Source organism: Lupinus angustifolius, chromosome LG07, assembly GCF_001865875.1.
Source record: "Lupinus angustifolius cultivar Tanjil chromosome LG07, LupAngTanjil_v1.0, whole genome shotgun sequence".
NCBI lineage: Eukaryota > Viridiplantae > Streptophyta > Magnoliopsida > Fabales > Fabaceae > Lupinus > Lupinus angustifolius.
In genome coordinates, this window is record NC_032015.1 from 154,201 (window position 1) to 169,678 (window position 15,478).

General features: G+C 34.1%; 6 protein-coding genes across 14 annotated transcripts in view; 4 read left to right on the forward strand and 2 right to left on the reverse strand.

Moving 5' to 3' along the window:
* Positions 1,248–2,011, forward strand: LOC109352814 (mannan endo-1,4-beta-mannosidase 5-like). The gene is made up of 2 exons (XM_019595007.1): positions 1,248–1,598; positions 1,751–2,011. Exons 1-2 carry the CDS (start codon positions 1,248–1,250, stop codon positions 2,009–2,011), a joined length of 612 nt encoding a protein of 203 aa, XP_019450552.1.
* Positions 2,059–2,536, forward strand: LOC109353066 (mannan endo-1,4-beta-mannosidase 1-like). The gene is made up of 2 exons (XM_019595251.1): positions 2,059–2,202; positions 2,281–2,536. Exons 1-2 carry the CDS (start codon positions 2,122–2,124, stop codon positions 2,500–2,502), a joined length of 303 nt encoding a protein of 100 aa, XP_019450796.1. The 5' UTR covers positions 2,059–2,121; the 3' UTR covers positions 2,503–2,536.
* LOC109352409 (peroxisomal membrane protein 11B-like) lies at positions 3,760–4,604 on the reverse strand. The gene has a single exon (XM_019594390.1). It carries the CDS (start codon positions 4,581–4,583, stop codon positions 3,873–3,875), a length of 711 nt encoding a protein of 236 aa, XP_019449935.1. The 5' UTR covers positions 4,584–4,604; the 3' UTR covers positions 3,760–3,872.
* Positions 6,371–15,478, forward strand: part of LOC109353140 (luc7-like protein 3) — a 9,774-nt gene continuing 666 nt past the window's right edge. For 2 of the 8 annotated variants that reach the window (XM_019595318.1, XM_019595319.1), the window contains exons 1-7: positions 6,371–6,561; positions 6,648–6,776; positions 7,394–7,433; positions 8,317–8,392; positions 8,489–8,689; positions 8,876–9,085; positions 9,211–9,892. In XM_019595318.1, coding sequence (XP_019450863.1) covers positions 6,519–6,561; positions 6,648–6,776; positions 7,394–7,433; positions 8,317–8,392; positions 8,489–8,689; positions 8,876–9,085; positions 9,211–9,519 — 1,008 coding nt within the window. In that variant the 5' untranslated portion in view covers positions 6,371–6,518 and the 3' untranslated portion in view covers positions 9,520–9,892. The remainder of the gene's footprint in view (positions 6,562–6,647; positions 6,777–7,393; positions 7,434–8,316; positions 8,393–8,488; positions 8,690–8,875; positions 9,086–9,210; positions 9,893–15,478) is intronic. The other 6 variants (XM_019595322.1, XM_019595325.1, XM_019595323.1 and 3 more) reach the window with 6 other exon arrangements.
* On the reverse strand, positions 10,548–14,020 carry LOC109353142 (luc7-like protein 3). Of its 2 annotated transcripts, XM_019595327.1 has the most exons (8): positions 13,832–14,020; positions 13,617–13,745; positions 12,960–12,999; positions 12,001–12,076; positions 11,704–11,904; positions 11,308–11,517; positions 10,843–11,182; positions 10,548–10,745 (listed from the first exon to the last, which is right to left on the reverse strand). In XM_019595327.1, exons 1-7 carry the CDS (start codon positions 13,872–13,874, stop codon positions 10,874–10,876), a joined length of 1,008 nt encoding a protein of 335 aa, XP_019450872.1. In that variant the 5' UTR covers positions 13,875–14,020; the 3' UTR covers positions 10,548–10,745; positions 10,843–10,873. The 2 variants fall into 2 exon arrangements, with proteins under 2 accessions (XP_019450872.1, XP_019450871.1); XM_019595326.1 differs by having other exon boundaries at positions 10,611–11,182.
* LOC109353139 (putative glycerol-3-phosphate transporter 1) overlaps positions 15,420–15,478 on the forward strand; it is a 13,310-nt gene continuing 13,251 nt past the window's right edge. Inside the window, exon 1 of the mRNA XM_019595317.1 lies at positions 15,420–15,431. The gene's annotated coding sequence lies outside the window, so the exon portion shown is untranslated. The remainder of the gene's footprint in view (positions 15,432–15,478) is intronic.

The following is a 15,478-nucleotide window of genomic DNA, read 5'->3' on the forward strand; positions in this document are numbered from 1 at the left end:
ACATAGCAGTGATGAGAATAGCAGGTGAAAACATAAACATAAAGAATAATAGTTAAAAACAAGCATAAGACATATATAGGAGTGGGTGCTACTGCCCTCCTTTTTTAGTGCTACCTCGGTCGTTTCTTGTTCTCTTGCTTTCATACTTTTTCTCTTTTAATAAATTTCAAATCAACTTATACTGCAGCATATGTTGTGATTTTATTTATTTATTTTATAGTTGCTTACATGTTGATGGTACGTAGATTGTGGAGATTTCCATATCTACTAAATGATGTATAACTCACTCTTCAAGTTAAGACACCTTTTTTGTTATTTACACCACTCATGAAAGCTAAATATGCTGACTATATTTTTAGGGTAAATGAGTAAAGAACTAACCATTCTAGGAAGTTCATAATTGTCTCCTCTTAACAAATTTCACTCCTCTATTTATGCATGTTAGTAAGAGCAACTGCATTATAAAAATTTGTTACTGCCTTACTTAACATTTCTAAGAATTGGAGCAGTTCTATTGCAATGCGTAAATAAGTAACAACAGTTTGGTTAATTACGAGCATTGTGGGTACCTGTGGATATATATACTATTACACTTATACTTGCATGCATATATTGTGGGTAGTCACAAAAATTGTTTCTGAGATTTGCGTACACCCATTTGTGACTGCTATTTATTTTAGGGCATGACAGAGTTTTCTTTGTCATACCTAACCATAAACCTATTATTGGTTTAAATTATTCATTACATCACAAAGCAAATAATGGCTACAGACCTACAGTAGTACAGTATGGCGGTGTCTCATACCGCAAACTTTATTTGAAAAAACATTTCCCGTTCTTCGAATCAAATGCACCAACTTCAGGAAACAACGCCACAAAAACAAATAAAAAACACTAACATGCATGCTTTCAAAAAATCTGTAGCACCAATTACAAGCAAGATCTTCATGCAACTTCAGCCTCATTTCGTTAAACTTACATTACTTTCCGCCCATAACCTATTGCAATTTGCAACTAACACATGCATTAATGAAAACTCCCTCCTCTTTATTTTTTTAATACTATTGTTGTATTTTTTGGCTTCTATTTACAGTTTCAGTTAAGTTGGATCTGTTATCTCCATCCCAATCCGCCTAGCCATTTTCTCTTCTATAAATACCCAACAAGCTTAGCACAATGTTCATCATATTCCAATCATCTTCTATTTATTCTAGAATCGAGAGTAGTTAACTCATATGAAAGCAAAAATGACTTGCATTATTAGCAACCTTATTTCTTGTGTTATAGCCCTTGTGGTTTCATCCTTGGTAGTGTGTAGTGAAGCTAGGTTTCTCCTTGTTAATGCACCAGGTGATGGATTTGTTCAAAGCAAGGGCACTGAATTTGTGCTAAATGGATCACCATTTCTTTTCAATGGATTTAACTCTTACTGGATGATGAACGTAGCTGCTGATCCAAACCAAAGGAGTAAAGTTTCCAATGTATTTCGTGAGGCTTCATCTGTGGGTCTCACTGTGTGTCGTACATGGGCATTCAGTGATGGTAGTAACCAATATCTACAGATATCCCCTGGTCTCTACAATGAAAATATGTTCCAGGTAATTAATGTAGTCTTGATGTATCATATATATGTTGCAAATGCATTAGTCAAAATACTCCTTTATATCATGTTGCACAACTTAATATAATACAAAAGAAATATAGTTCATAAATTGTTGATCTGTCTATATATTTATTATATTGCCTGCAGGCGTTGGATTTTGTGGTGGCAGAAGCCAAAAAGTATGGAGTGCGTCTGATATTGAGTTTGGTGAATAATTACAACGATTTTGGAGGAAGACCTCAGTATGTGCAGTGGGCTAAAAGTAGTGGGATTCCTGTCAATAATGATGATGACTTTTACACAAATCCTGTTATAAAGGGTTACTACAAAAACCATGTCAAAGTACGTCAAGTATTAGCCAACTTAAAACAATTTCTATTTCCATGTCTTAGAATAAAATGGAATTAGAACGTAGTTTTAATTAATAACATTTTCTAACTAATACATGTTCTTCATTGTATATAATTGTGTTGCAGAGGGTGCTGACAAGGGTGAACACAATAACTGGAATAGCTTATATGAATGAACCAACCATCATGGTTTGGGAACTAATTAATGAACCACGCTGTCAAGTTGATTACTCTGGCAAGACCATAAATGTATATATACTGAAACTCGTATAGATCCAACATTTTTTTCTTAACATGTTAGTCATTCATGCCTGTTTGTTCTTATAGGCATGGGTTCAGGAGATGGCTCCCTATGTGAAATCCATTGACAACAAACACTTATTAGAGGTTGGCTTGGAAGGATTCTATGGAGACTCAATCCCAGATAGAAAGCAATACAACCCTGGTTTCCAAGTTGGTACAGATTTTGTTACCAATAATCTCATTAAAGAAATTGACTTCGCAACAATCCATGCCTATGCTGATAATTGGCAAGTATTATATTATTGACCATCACTACAAGTCAAAATCTATTAATCGTTAGTTACTACAAATTGTTACATGATTCAAGATCATGTATGTTGTACTGACCAATAGCAATATGATATATGTACGTCCATAATTGTTGAAGCATATTGATATTGGTGGTGACCATGGTCCCAACCATACAGTACTGTTTTTGTTAATTTTATGCATGTGCATCTGATTTAAACAAACTTCTTATTTGGACTTGAACTATAAACAGGCTAAATGGACAAAGTGATACAGTGCAAATGGCATTTACGGGAAGTTGGATGAGTAGTCATTTACAAGACTCGAGAACAATCTTGAAAAAGCCATTGGTTTTGACTGAATTCGGGAAATCAAAGAAAGACCCGGGATATAGTATTGAAGGAAGAGATTCATTCATGAATAATATGTATTCAAGTATCTATAACTTGGCACAAAATGGTGGAACATTTGGTGGGGGATTGGTTTGGCAACTATTGGATGAAGGGATGGATCAATGTGAGGATGGATATGAGATTGTTTTGTCTCAAGACATTTCTACAGCTAGTATTATAAGTCGACAGTCTTCTAAAATGGTTGCACTTGCGCATTCACGGCAAGGATCAAAGGGCTAAAGGAGACAACATATAATACTTGTTTATTAAGCTAAAGTATTCAAAAAATAAGTGACAGTTTATGCATGCATGCATGCATGCATTGGGTATGTTTTTATACAATGTAACACAGGTATTTCTTTGTATTTCAGTCTCCGAGCACCGATATGTTTAGTGCAAAACCTTATTGACCAAAGTTGTACCATAATCATATATCAAACGTATTATCACGTTTCAATCAGAAAATAACCAAAAAGTCACGGTCACACGTGACTTCACACTCACCATAATTGATTTGTTAATTGAAATTTAAGACTAAGATTTTAGTTCTCATAATCGGTACAATTGGTTAAGCTATTACTAGATATAAAGTGAGTTAAGATTCAAATCCCTTCCCTTCTCTAAAACCGAGGCAAGTAACAATTAAACCCGGACATTATTCCCTTCTTCTTTCTGCTTCTTGAACTCTTTCAAGATACAAGACAAGAACTCACACAACATCACAATGAAGGTTGATTAGATGAGGACTAATAGAATTGGAATATGATTTGAGGAAACCTGACCTGAAGAGTTACAATTGGGTAAACAAAACACAACTTGGAAACAGATCTAAGAAAAAATTACATCATAATCAAATAATCCTTATGCTTTTGATAAAATCTGATGAATGAAAACAACATAAGACTTTTTAATAAGAAGAGCAATTAAATATCCATGCATTCAGATATTCTTTCAGACATAGAAAATTACAGTGTAGTCTTGGAAGTTTAATTTGGTTTAAGATGGCCAATTTCTATACCAACCAGCCCAAGCAGAAACCAAGCCACTAATGCCAAGAGTGACAGTGTGATTGCAAAAAGGGTTTGGCTCAATCTCTGCCAATCCTATAATCAAGTCTGCAACATTAGCAGCCACTGCCATTAGCCTCATTATTCTATCACCTTTAATTTTTTTTATTTCCTTCTCTAATTCTTCTTCTGATTTTGATTCTTCCTTACACCTTCTCAACTTCCTCTCTGCCTTTATTCCTTCTTTCAACATAATAAAATCAGCTATTATGAAGAAAACATATCCCACAGACTCACCAAATGCAGATATGAAACTCATTTTCTTAGCTAAATTTGCATCTATGGTACCAATCCTTGATAACCAAAGAAAATGGTCAAAGAAGAAATATACCATTTCTCCTGCATTAGAAAGAACTGCTAGTGACCTTAGAGTATTGGTAGAACCTGGGTTTCTTCTGAGAGCATTGAATCCAGTGAGAAACCTTCCAGTTCTGAAGGCTTTCCTGCTAAGTCCTGAAGCAACTTCCCATTGCTTGAACCTGTTTGCTATGTCAGGTTGTGTTGCTTCAACGTGCCAGTTAACAAGCTTTGAGACATATTGGAATGTCTTCACAAGCTTGTCTATGCCATCTCTCTTTGCTAAGAAGATTACCAATTTGTCACATGTGTCATTCATCCTTCGTAACAAGCTTGTGATCATAAATTGTTGATTGTTTAAGCTACCTCACTCATTGCATGTGTTTGTTTAGAGATTTGTTAAACTAGAGTCACACAAATTTGGATTTCGGATAACAGAAGCTTGTGGTTAGATATTGTTTGACTTCATGCGTCCATTACTTTCTTCATTTTGGTATTTTGTGTCATTGGAATTTTGTGCATATTCAGGACATTGGGTCCTGTTTTTCCCCTTCTTATTCTTGCTGCGTCTACATCTAGGATTTATTCAAATAATAATGATCATATTTGCCCTTCAAAAAAGAGTGTGCAAAGTTCTATCAACAAACTGCTGCCCCTCGCTAATGTACAACATACACTATTTGTTAGATGCCTCTCATTACTATGCCTTCAAAGAATTTTATGGCTCTCTTGAAGGGCATTTTATGTCACTTTTATGGCTTTGTTTCAAGCATCCAATGCTTGGAATCCAAGATACCAAGACTTTGCTTGCCTATAAAAGGACACATATAGAGAGCTTCAAAATCACCTTCACAACACATAAATCACCTTCACAACACACAACATCTCTTTCATTTACACATATATTGTGAGTGCATTCTTGGTGAGAATTCTTGTTCCATTTGAGAGAGTATTTGTGAGAAAAAATATTGTCATTTGTCCTCATCATTATAAGAGGATTTCTTGTACTCTTCTTTTTTACATAGTGGAATTTTGCTCTTGATCGCCCGTGGTTTTTTTCCTCTCACACTGAGGGGTTTTTCCACGTTAAATCTTGTGTGTTATTTTCTTTATCCTTTACTTGCTTCTCTTTTGTTCTCAATTGATTCAATCCTGTGCTTCCGCATTGTGCTCTAACCTTAACAAGTGGAATCAGAGCTCTATTCATATCTTACACAAATGCTTGTTATTTCTTCAGCTGCTGAAAAAATATTCTTAAATGTTCTTTTCACTGTCAAAATAGTCTATGTTTGAACAGTGTTGACGATACTTGTTTTTAAGTGGAATAAAGTCGATTAAAATGTCAATATTCAATTTTTAAAAGTAACTACTTTCTTATTTAACAAGGATACCATTAGTAGTATAAAAAAATACGGGCTTCCAATACTTTAAAATCTACTTATGCAGGTATTGGAAGAAGAAAAATTCTTAATAGTGTAGCTTTGAATGAAAATAAAAAAATATTTCTTTTGTAAGATAAAGAATCTGTGAGGATGTGATTCGTGATGAATTTTAAGTTGAGCTAGATTTCAAGGGAAAACTTTAGGTATGGAAACTAAAAAATATTAAATAACTCCATTGATTATGTTGGGTTGATCTTTATATTAATTATAGGATTTAATACGTATATATTGATGGTGTAAATATTTTTTATACTGTTAGTCAATCATCCACCATTAATTTATTAATCATCATTGACTCTCAAATAAAAATAATACAAATAAACGGTAAATGATGTACTGAGTGTAAAATACAGATTTTAAACTCTTAATTTTATATATAAGTAATAATAAGGATAAAATCAATATGGGATAGCATCAACATGTCACACTTAAAAAAAATCATATATCAACGATAGGTAATTGAGTTTAAAATTTGTACACTGACTGTGTAATGTTTACATTATCAACTTATTATCTACCATTGATTTGCATTACATTTATTTTTATTTAAAAGTCAATGGTGATTAATAAATGAATGATAAATAATTTACTGACACTTACACAGTCAGTGTATATATATTATTTCCTTCCTAAATATGTAAACTAATTTGATATAGAAAATAATATGGGTGTAACAAAATATTTATAAAGTTGATAAACGCTGCTTTTCCAACAAACCCTAGATACTTGGTTGATTCTCATTTGTTGCAATTGGGAATTTGAATATTCTCAAATCCGAAAGGAATTAAGGTTTGTCAGCCTTAATTCATCGCTCAGATCCTTCCCCACTAACAGCCATGGATGCCCAGAGAGCTCTGCTCGACGAACTCATGGGTGCAGGTATTTTATTTTCTTTATCTGATTCATTCTTCATTATTTCAATTTTTGATAAGTTTATAGTGTTATTCTTACTCTGTGAAAAAAAGCTCGAAACTTGACGGATGAAGAAAGAAAGGTTTACAAGGAAGTGAATTGGGACGATAAAGATGTATGTGGTTTCTACATGGTTCGCTTTTGCCCCCACGATCTGTTTGTCAACACACGCAGTGATCTAGGTAACTATCATTATCATTGCACTATTGCTACTTATCACTTCTATAAACATAAACAGAACATGTCATGAGTTAAAAAAAAGGTGACATATTTTGGTTGCAATAGAAGGGTGGAACTAAACATAACAAAATAGAGTACTTGATACAGTTTTGTTCTGTTCTGGTACCTAACGATTAGGAAAGATTTAGATGTCAATGTTTTGTTAATGGACATGTTATATGATAGAGCTTAGATGTCAATGTGTATTTGATCTATGTACCTGCGTCCACCTAGTGGGACTAGGCCTTGGTTGTTCTGTTGTCTAACTGTGGTTGCCTTGTAGAAAATATGCATACCGGCAGTCATATCAGAGCTTTTCTGTTAGTTTCTGCATTATATTGTTGCTCTCTGCTATAAAAGAAGCAAGGACTTGATTTTAACTCCTTTATTTTATATGTTTTTGTGAGCTTTAACCAAGGTTAGTTATTTAATTCATACGAAATTTGCACACTGGAAGGTTCTACACTATTTTTTGAATTTCATCACCAACCATATGGATGTTCTCTATCACGTTAGCTGTGCTATGGCTGAACCTTTCCATTTTCTTATGTCCATTTTGATGTGTTTTAAATTGGTGCAGGAACTTGCCCGAGAATACATGATCAGAAGTTAAAAGAAAGGTGAGACAGTAAATTTTGTTCATATATAATTTAGTGTTTTGTTCATTAACAGTATGAGATTCGTTATGGTTGGTAGATATGGATCTTTCTATAATTTTACCTGAATAAATCATCAAGAAAACTAATATTTTTCTGATTGTTAAACATGTCCACTTCAACATTTAATTTTACCTTTTATATTTTAGGTAGATTTTATTACAAAATTGTCGTATTTGTGGTCTTCTATTTAAATAATCAAGGTCACTTTAGTGTTGTGTTACTCCTAGATTTACCTGTAAAGTAGGTCCTAGTACTATCACTAACCTTTTTCAGCTGATATACCATTGTTAATGTAAATTTCACAATTCCTGGGCCTTATGATTTTTTTCTCAATATTGATGTGCCTTAAACCATAAGTAGTTGGGCGTGGTGATAACCGGTAAGTGACCCGCCCTTCAAAGGGAGGATCAAAGCTTGAACCTTGTGGTAAGCACTAAGAGAGGGTCTACTTGTATTTAAGTAGTTACCATCGTGCTTGCATGTTGCAAGATTAGTCTCACAATAATGCATATGAGACTATTCCGGCCAAACACCTAAAATATAGATGTACCTTACTAATGTTGCTTCATTGCACAAGTTCACGATCCTCTTTAGGTTTTACTTTGTCAAGTATTTACATGAGAACAAGATGTGACTATGGTCACTTGGTCAATAAAGATATACCTTAAGTTACATCTGTGATCCCGTCTCATGTTTACTATCATGTGCAGATTTTACTTTGTTATGTGTACATGTGATAAAAAGATATTTGATAGATGAAAGCACAAGTATCGTTGTATTGTGTTTAGTTTGTTTTATAATTGAGTTTCACATTTAATGGGGTTTACTATGTTTGCGACTTCAGCTTTGAGAAATCTCCAAGACATGATGCATTTGTCCCAAAATTTGAAGCTGAACTTGCTCAGTTTTGTGAGAAATTGGTAAACTTTGCCTTCCTTTTGCAACATTTAGGAATTAATATTGTTTGTGTCAATAATTCATTCTTCATATTTTGTAATTTTTGGTAATAATTACAGGTGATGGAGTTGGATAGAAGAGTTAAGCGTGGGCGAGAGCGTCTTGCTCAAGAGGTGGAGCCTGCACCACCACCTCCTCTAACAGCTGAAAAGTCTGAACAGCTATCTGTCCTGGAGGAGAAAATAAAGAACCTTCTGGAACAAGTCGAATCTCTTGGTGAAGCTGGGAAGGTTGATGAAGCTGAAGCACTTATGAGAAAGGTGCTGAAGTTGATGCAACACCTTTCTTCACCTGCATTTGCAATTGATGATTAATTAACATTCCTTTGGCCCTAATTAAAATTTAAAAAACAAACTTACACGAATACTTATCCTTGGTGATATTGACAACCTTGAGTTTGAGATTATCCCAAATTAATTATTTTCTTGGTTGATTTTCCTATTCAGGTGGAGATACTTAATGCTGAGAAGACAGGCTTAACACAGCCTCAAAATGAAAAGGTGTTGTTGCTTGCCCAGGAGAAGAAGATGGCACTCTGTGAGATATGTGGTTCTTTTCTTGTGGAGAATGATGCTCTAGAAAGGACTCAGTCTCATATCACAGGGAAGCAGCATGTTGGTTATGGCATGGTTCGCGACTTCATAAAGGAGTACAAGGTGAATTTTATTATCTTGGACTAATTATCTTTCACATTAAAATTTACAAAATATCTTTTTATGCAAGTTCCTAGTGGGAAAAGGCTTGGTTGTTGTTACTTATATAAGTTGATATCATACTTCAGGATGCTAAAGAGAAGGCTACTGAAGAAGAAAGATTAGCTCGGGAAAGAGAGGCAGAAGATCGAAGGATACAGAGAGAGAAGTCTGAGAGAAGTCGAAGAGGTGATTCTAGTGATAGGGAGAGGCATCGTGATAGAGATAGGGAGCGGGATAGGCACAGAGATAAAGGCTCAGATCGTGAAAGGTCTCGGGATCGAAACGGGGGAAGGTGGGTGGATTCTAGGATGAGGAATGGAAGAAATGGAGGCAGAGATGGGTACCGTGATCGGAGAAGGTCACGTTCCCCTGCTAGGCACAGCCAGAGGAGGTAGATCTTAATATCGGGATTTGAATTTAAATGAGGTAGATCTTAATATCCCAAGGCAAATAAATATGTTCTTTTGGACTGTTGTGTTTTCTCATTATCAAGGGTAAATTTATTTATTTTCTCATCTCAGAGTTTGTTGAGACTGTACTATCTCCCTTACACCAATATTATAAATGGAGAAAAGTGTTGAAGTTGGTAGGTATTTCACTTTTGTTAAAATTTGTTCTGCACCTTTATTTAATTTATTTATGATCATTCACCTCTGAAGGCTTTCATTGATATTTTCTGGAAATCATTTGATCTATTTAAGATGTCAGAAACAATTTCTTACATGATTTTCATTGCCGCGGAGGGGGATGGTTTTCTCTTATTATGAGGTAACACGTGAATCTTATTATACCCCAAGATGAATAGGTTTTTGTAATTGTTCATCATTGAAATGTTTGTGTCATTTCCCCATTTAATTTTTTCATTGCCACTGCCACTGCTTCTTAAGTTCATAAAAAAACCAGCACAAGGTTAAAAAAATGTTGCTTTGTATGACTTCATTTGACATTGTACGACATTGCAAACTTACCAGTTTAGAAGAAATGGTAAACTTTCTGAATCTGTTAACTACCAAATCTATAATGTATTGGGTGTATGATATCATCCATTATATGATGATATATATATATATATATATATATATATATATCATCATATAATGGATGATATCATACACCCAATACATTATAGATTTGGTAGTTAACAGATTCAGAAAGTTTACCATTTCTTCTAAACTGGTAAGTTTGCAATGTCGTACAATGTCAAATGAAGTCATACAAAGCAACATTTTTTTAACCTTGTGCTGGTTTTTTTATGAACTTAAGAAGCAGTGGCAGTGGCAATGAAAAAATTAAATGGGGAAATGACACAAACATTTCAATGATGAACAATTACAAAAACCTATTCATCTTGGGGTATAATAAGATTCACGTGTTACCTCATAATAAGAGAAAACCATCCCCCTCCGCGGCAATGAAAATCATGTAAGAAATTGTTTCTGACATCTTAAATAGATCAAATGATTTCCAGAAAATATCAATGAAAGCCTTCAGAGGTGAATGATCATAAATAAATTAAATAAAGGTGCAGAACAAATTTTAACAAAAGTGAAATACCTACCAACTTCAACACTTTTCTCCATTTATAATATTGGTGTAAGGGAGATAGTACAGTCTCAACAAACTCTGAGATGAGAAAATAAATAAATTTACCCTTGATAATGAGAAAACACAACAGTCCAAAAGAACATATTTATTTGCCTTGGGATATTAAGATCTACCTCATTTAAATTCAAATCCCGATATTAAGATCTACCTCCTCTGGCTGTGCCTAGCAGGGGAACGTGACCTTCTCCGATCACGGTACCCATCTCTGCCTCCATTTCTTCCATTCCTCATCCTAGAATCCACCCACCTTCCCCCGTTTCGATCCCGAGACCTTTCACGATCTGAGCCTTTATCTCTGTGCCTATCCCGCTCCCTATCTCTATCACGATGCCTCTCCCTATCACTAGAATCACCTCTTCGACTTCTCTCAGACTTCTCTCTCTGTATCCTTCGATCTTCTGCCTCTCTTTCCCGAGCTAATCTTTCTTCTTCAGTAGCCTTCTCTTTAGCATCCTGAAGTATGATATCAACTTATATAAGTAACAACAACCAAGCCTTTTCCCACTAGGAACTTGCATAAAAAGATATTTTGTAAATTTTAATGTGAAAGATAATTAGTCCAAGATAATAAAATTCACCTTGTACTCCTTTATGAAGTCGCGAACCATGCCATAACCAACATGCTGCTTCCCTGTGATATGAGACTGAGTCCTTTCTAGAGCATCATTCTCCACAAGAAAAGAACCACATATCTCACAGAGTGCCATCTTCTTCTCCTGGGCAAGCAACAACACCTTTTCATTTTGAGGCTGTGTTAAGCCTGTCTTCTCAGCATTAAGTATCTCCACCTGAATAGGAAAATCAACCAAGAAAATAATTAATTTGGGATAATCTCAAACTCAAGGTTGTCAATATCACCAAGGATAAGTATTCGTGTAAGTTTGTTTTTTAAATTTTAATTAGGGCCAAAGGAATGTTAATTAATCATCAATTGCAAATGCAGGTGAAGAAAGGTGTTGCATCAACTTCAGCACCTTTCTCATAAGTGCTTCAGCTTCATCAACCTTCCCAGCTTCACCAAGAGATTCGACTTGTTCCAGAAGGTTCTTTATTTTCTCCTCCAGGACAGATAGCTGTTCAGACTTTTCAGCTGTTAGAGGAGGTGGTGGTGCAGGCTCCACCTCTTGAGCAAGACGCTCTCGCCCACGCTTAACTCTTCTATCCAACTCCATCACCTGTAATTATTACCAAAAATTACAAAATATGAAGAATGAATTATTGACACAAACAATATTAATTCCTAAATGTTGCAAAAGGAAGGCAAAGTTTACCAATTTCTCACAAAACTGAGCAAGTTCAGCTTCAAATTTTGGGACAAATGCATCATGTCTTGGAGATTTCTCAAAGCTGAAGTCGCAAACATAGTAAACCCCATTAAATGTGAAACTCAATTATAAAACAAACTAAACACAATACAACGATACTTGTGCTTTCATCTATCAAATATCTTTTTATCACATGTACACATAACAAAGTAAAATCTGCACATGATAGTAAACATGAGACGGGATCACAGATGTAACTTAAGGTATATCTTTATTGACCAAGTGACCATAGTCACATCTTGTTCTCATGTAAATACTTGACAAAGTAAAACCTAAAGAGGATCGTGAACTTGTGCAATGAAGCAACATTAGTAAGGTACATCTATATTTTAGGTGTTTGGCCGGAATAGTCTCATATGCATTATTGTGAGACTAATCTTGCAACATGCAAGCACGATGGTAACTACTTAAATACAAGTAGACCCTCTCTTAGTGCTTACCACAAGGTTCAAGCTTTGATCCTCCCTTTGAAGGGCGGGTCACTTACCGGTTATCACCACGCCCAACTACTTATGGTTTAAGGCACATCAATATTGAGAAAAAAATCATAAGGCCCAGGAATTGTGAAATTTACATTAACAATGGTATATCAGCTGAAAAAGGTTAGTGATAGTACTAGGACCTACTTTACAGGTAAATCTAGGAGTAACACAACACTAAAGTGACCTTGATTATTTAAATAGAAGACCACAAATACGACAATTTTGTAATAAAATCTACCTAAAATATAAAAGGTAAAATTAAATGTTGAAGTGGACATGTTTAACAATCAGAAAAATATTAGTTTTCTTGATGATTTATTCAGGTAAAATTATAGAAAGATCCATATCTACCAACCATAACGAATCTCATACTGTTAATGAACAAAACACTAAATTATATATGAACAAAATTTACTGTCTCACCTTTCTTTTAACTTCTGATCATGTATTCTCGGGCAAGTTCCTGCACCAATTTAAAACACATCAAAATGGACATAAGAAAATGGAAAGGTTCAGCCATAGCACAGCTAACGTGATAGAGAACATCCATATGGTTGGTGATGAAATTCAAAAAATAGTGTAGAACCTTCCAGTGTGCAAATTTCGTATGAATTAAATAACTAACCTTGGTTAAAGCTCACAAAAACATATAAAATAAAGGAGTTAAAATCAAGTCCTTGCTTCTTTTATAGCAGAGAGCAACAATATAATGCAGAAACTAACAGAAAAGCTCTGATATGACTGCCGGTATGCATATTTTCTACAAGGCAACCACAGTTAGACAACAGAACAACCAAGGCCTAGTCCCACTAGGTGGACGCAGGTACATAGATCAAATACACATTGACATCTAAGCTCTATCATATAACATGTCCATTAACAAAACATTGACATCTAAATCTTTCCTAATCGTTAGGTACCAGAACAGAACAAAACTGTATCAAGTACTCTATTTTGTTATGTTTAGTTCCACCCTTCTATTGCAACCAAAATATGTCACCTTTTTTTTAACTCATGACATGTTCTGTTTATGTTTATAGAAGTGATAAGTAGCAATAGTGCAATGATAATGATAGTTACCTAGATCACTGCGTGTGTTGACAAACAGATCGTGGGGGCAAAAGCGAACCATGTAGAAACCACATACATCTTTATCGTCCCAATTCACTTCCTTGTAAACCTTTCTTTCTTCATCCGTCAAGTTTCGAGCTTTTTTTCACAGAGTAAGAATAACACTATAAACTTATCAAAAATTGAAATAATGAAGAATGAATCAGATAAAGAAAATAAAATACCTGCACCCATGAGTTCGTCGAGCAGAGCTCTCTGGGCATCCATGGCTGTTAGTGGGGAAGGATCTGAGCGATGAATTAAGGCTGACAAACCTTAATTCCTTTCGGATTTGAGAATATTCAAATTCCCAATTGCAACAAATGAGAATCAACCAAGTATCTAGGGTTTGTTGGAAAAGCAGCGTTTATCAACTTTATAAATATTTTGTTACACCCATATTATTTTCTATATCAAATTAGTTTACATATTTAGGAAGGAAATAATATATATACACTGACTGTGTAAGTGTCAGTAAATTATTTATCATTCATTTATTAATCACCATTGACTTTTAAATAAAAATAAATGTAATGCAAATCAATGGTAGATAATAAGTTGATAATGTAAACATTACACAGTCAGTGTACAAATTTTAAACTCAATTACCTATCGTTGATATATGATTTTTTTTAAGTGTGACATGTTGATGCTATCCCATATTGATTTTATCCTTATTATTACTTATATATAAAATTAAGAGTTTAAAATCTGTATTTTACACTCAGTACATCATTTACCGTTTATTTGTATTATTTTTATTTGAGAGTCAATGATGATTAATAAATTAATGGTGGATGATTGACTAACAGTATAAAAAATATTTACACCATCAATATATACGTATTAAATCCTATAATTAATATAAAGATCAACCCAACATAATCAATGGAGTTATTTAATATTTTTTAGTTTCCATACCTAAAGTTTTCCCTTGAAATCTAGCTCAACTTAAAATTCATCACGAATCACATCCTCACAGATTCTTTATCTTACAAAAGAAATATTTTTTTATTTTCATTCAAAGCTACACTATTAAGAATTTTTCTTCTTCCAATACCTGCATAAGTAGATTTTAAAGTATTGGAAGCCCGTATTTTTTTATACTACTAATGGTATCCTTGTTAAATAAGAAAGTAGTTACTTTTAAAAATTGAATATTGACATTTTAATCGACTTTATTCCACTTAAAAACAAGTATCGTCAACACTGTTCAAACATAGACTATTTTGACAGTGAAAAGAACATTTAAGAATATTTTTTCAGCAGCTGAAGAAATAACAAGCATTTGTGTAAGATATGAATAGTGTTAAGGATAGAGCACAATGCGGAAGCACAGGATTGAATCAATTGAGAACAAAAGATAAGTAAGTAAAGGATAAAGAAAATAACACACAAGATTTAACGTGGAAAAAAACCCTCAGTGTGAGAGGAAAAAAACCACGGGCGATCAAGAGCAAAATTCCACTATGTAAAAAAGAAGAGTACAAAAAATCCTCTCTTATAATGATGAGGACAAATGACAATATTTTTTCTCACAAATACTCTCTCAAATGGAACAAGAATTCTCACCAAGAATGCACTCACAATATATGTGTAAATGAAAGAGATGTTGTGTGTTGTGAAGATAATTTTGAAGCTCTCTATATGTGTCCTTTTATAGGCAAGCAAAGTCTTGGTATCTTGGATATGAAGCATTGGATGCTTGGAAACAAAACCATAAAAGTGACATAAAATGCCCTTAAAGAGAGCCATAAAATTGTCATAAAATTCTTTTAAGGCATAGTAATGAGAGGCATCTAACAATCTCCACCTTGGCTCGAATTTGATAA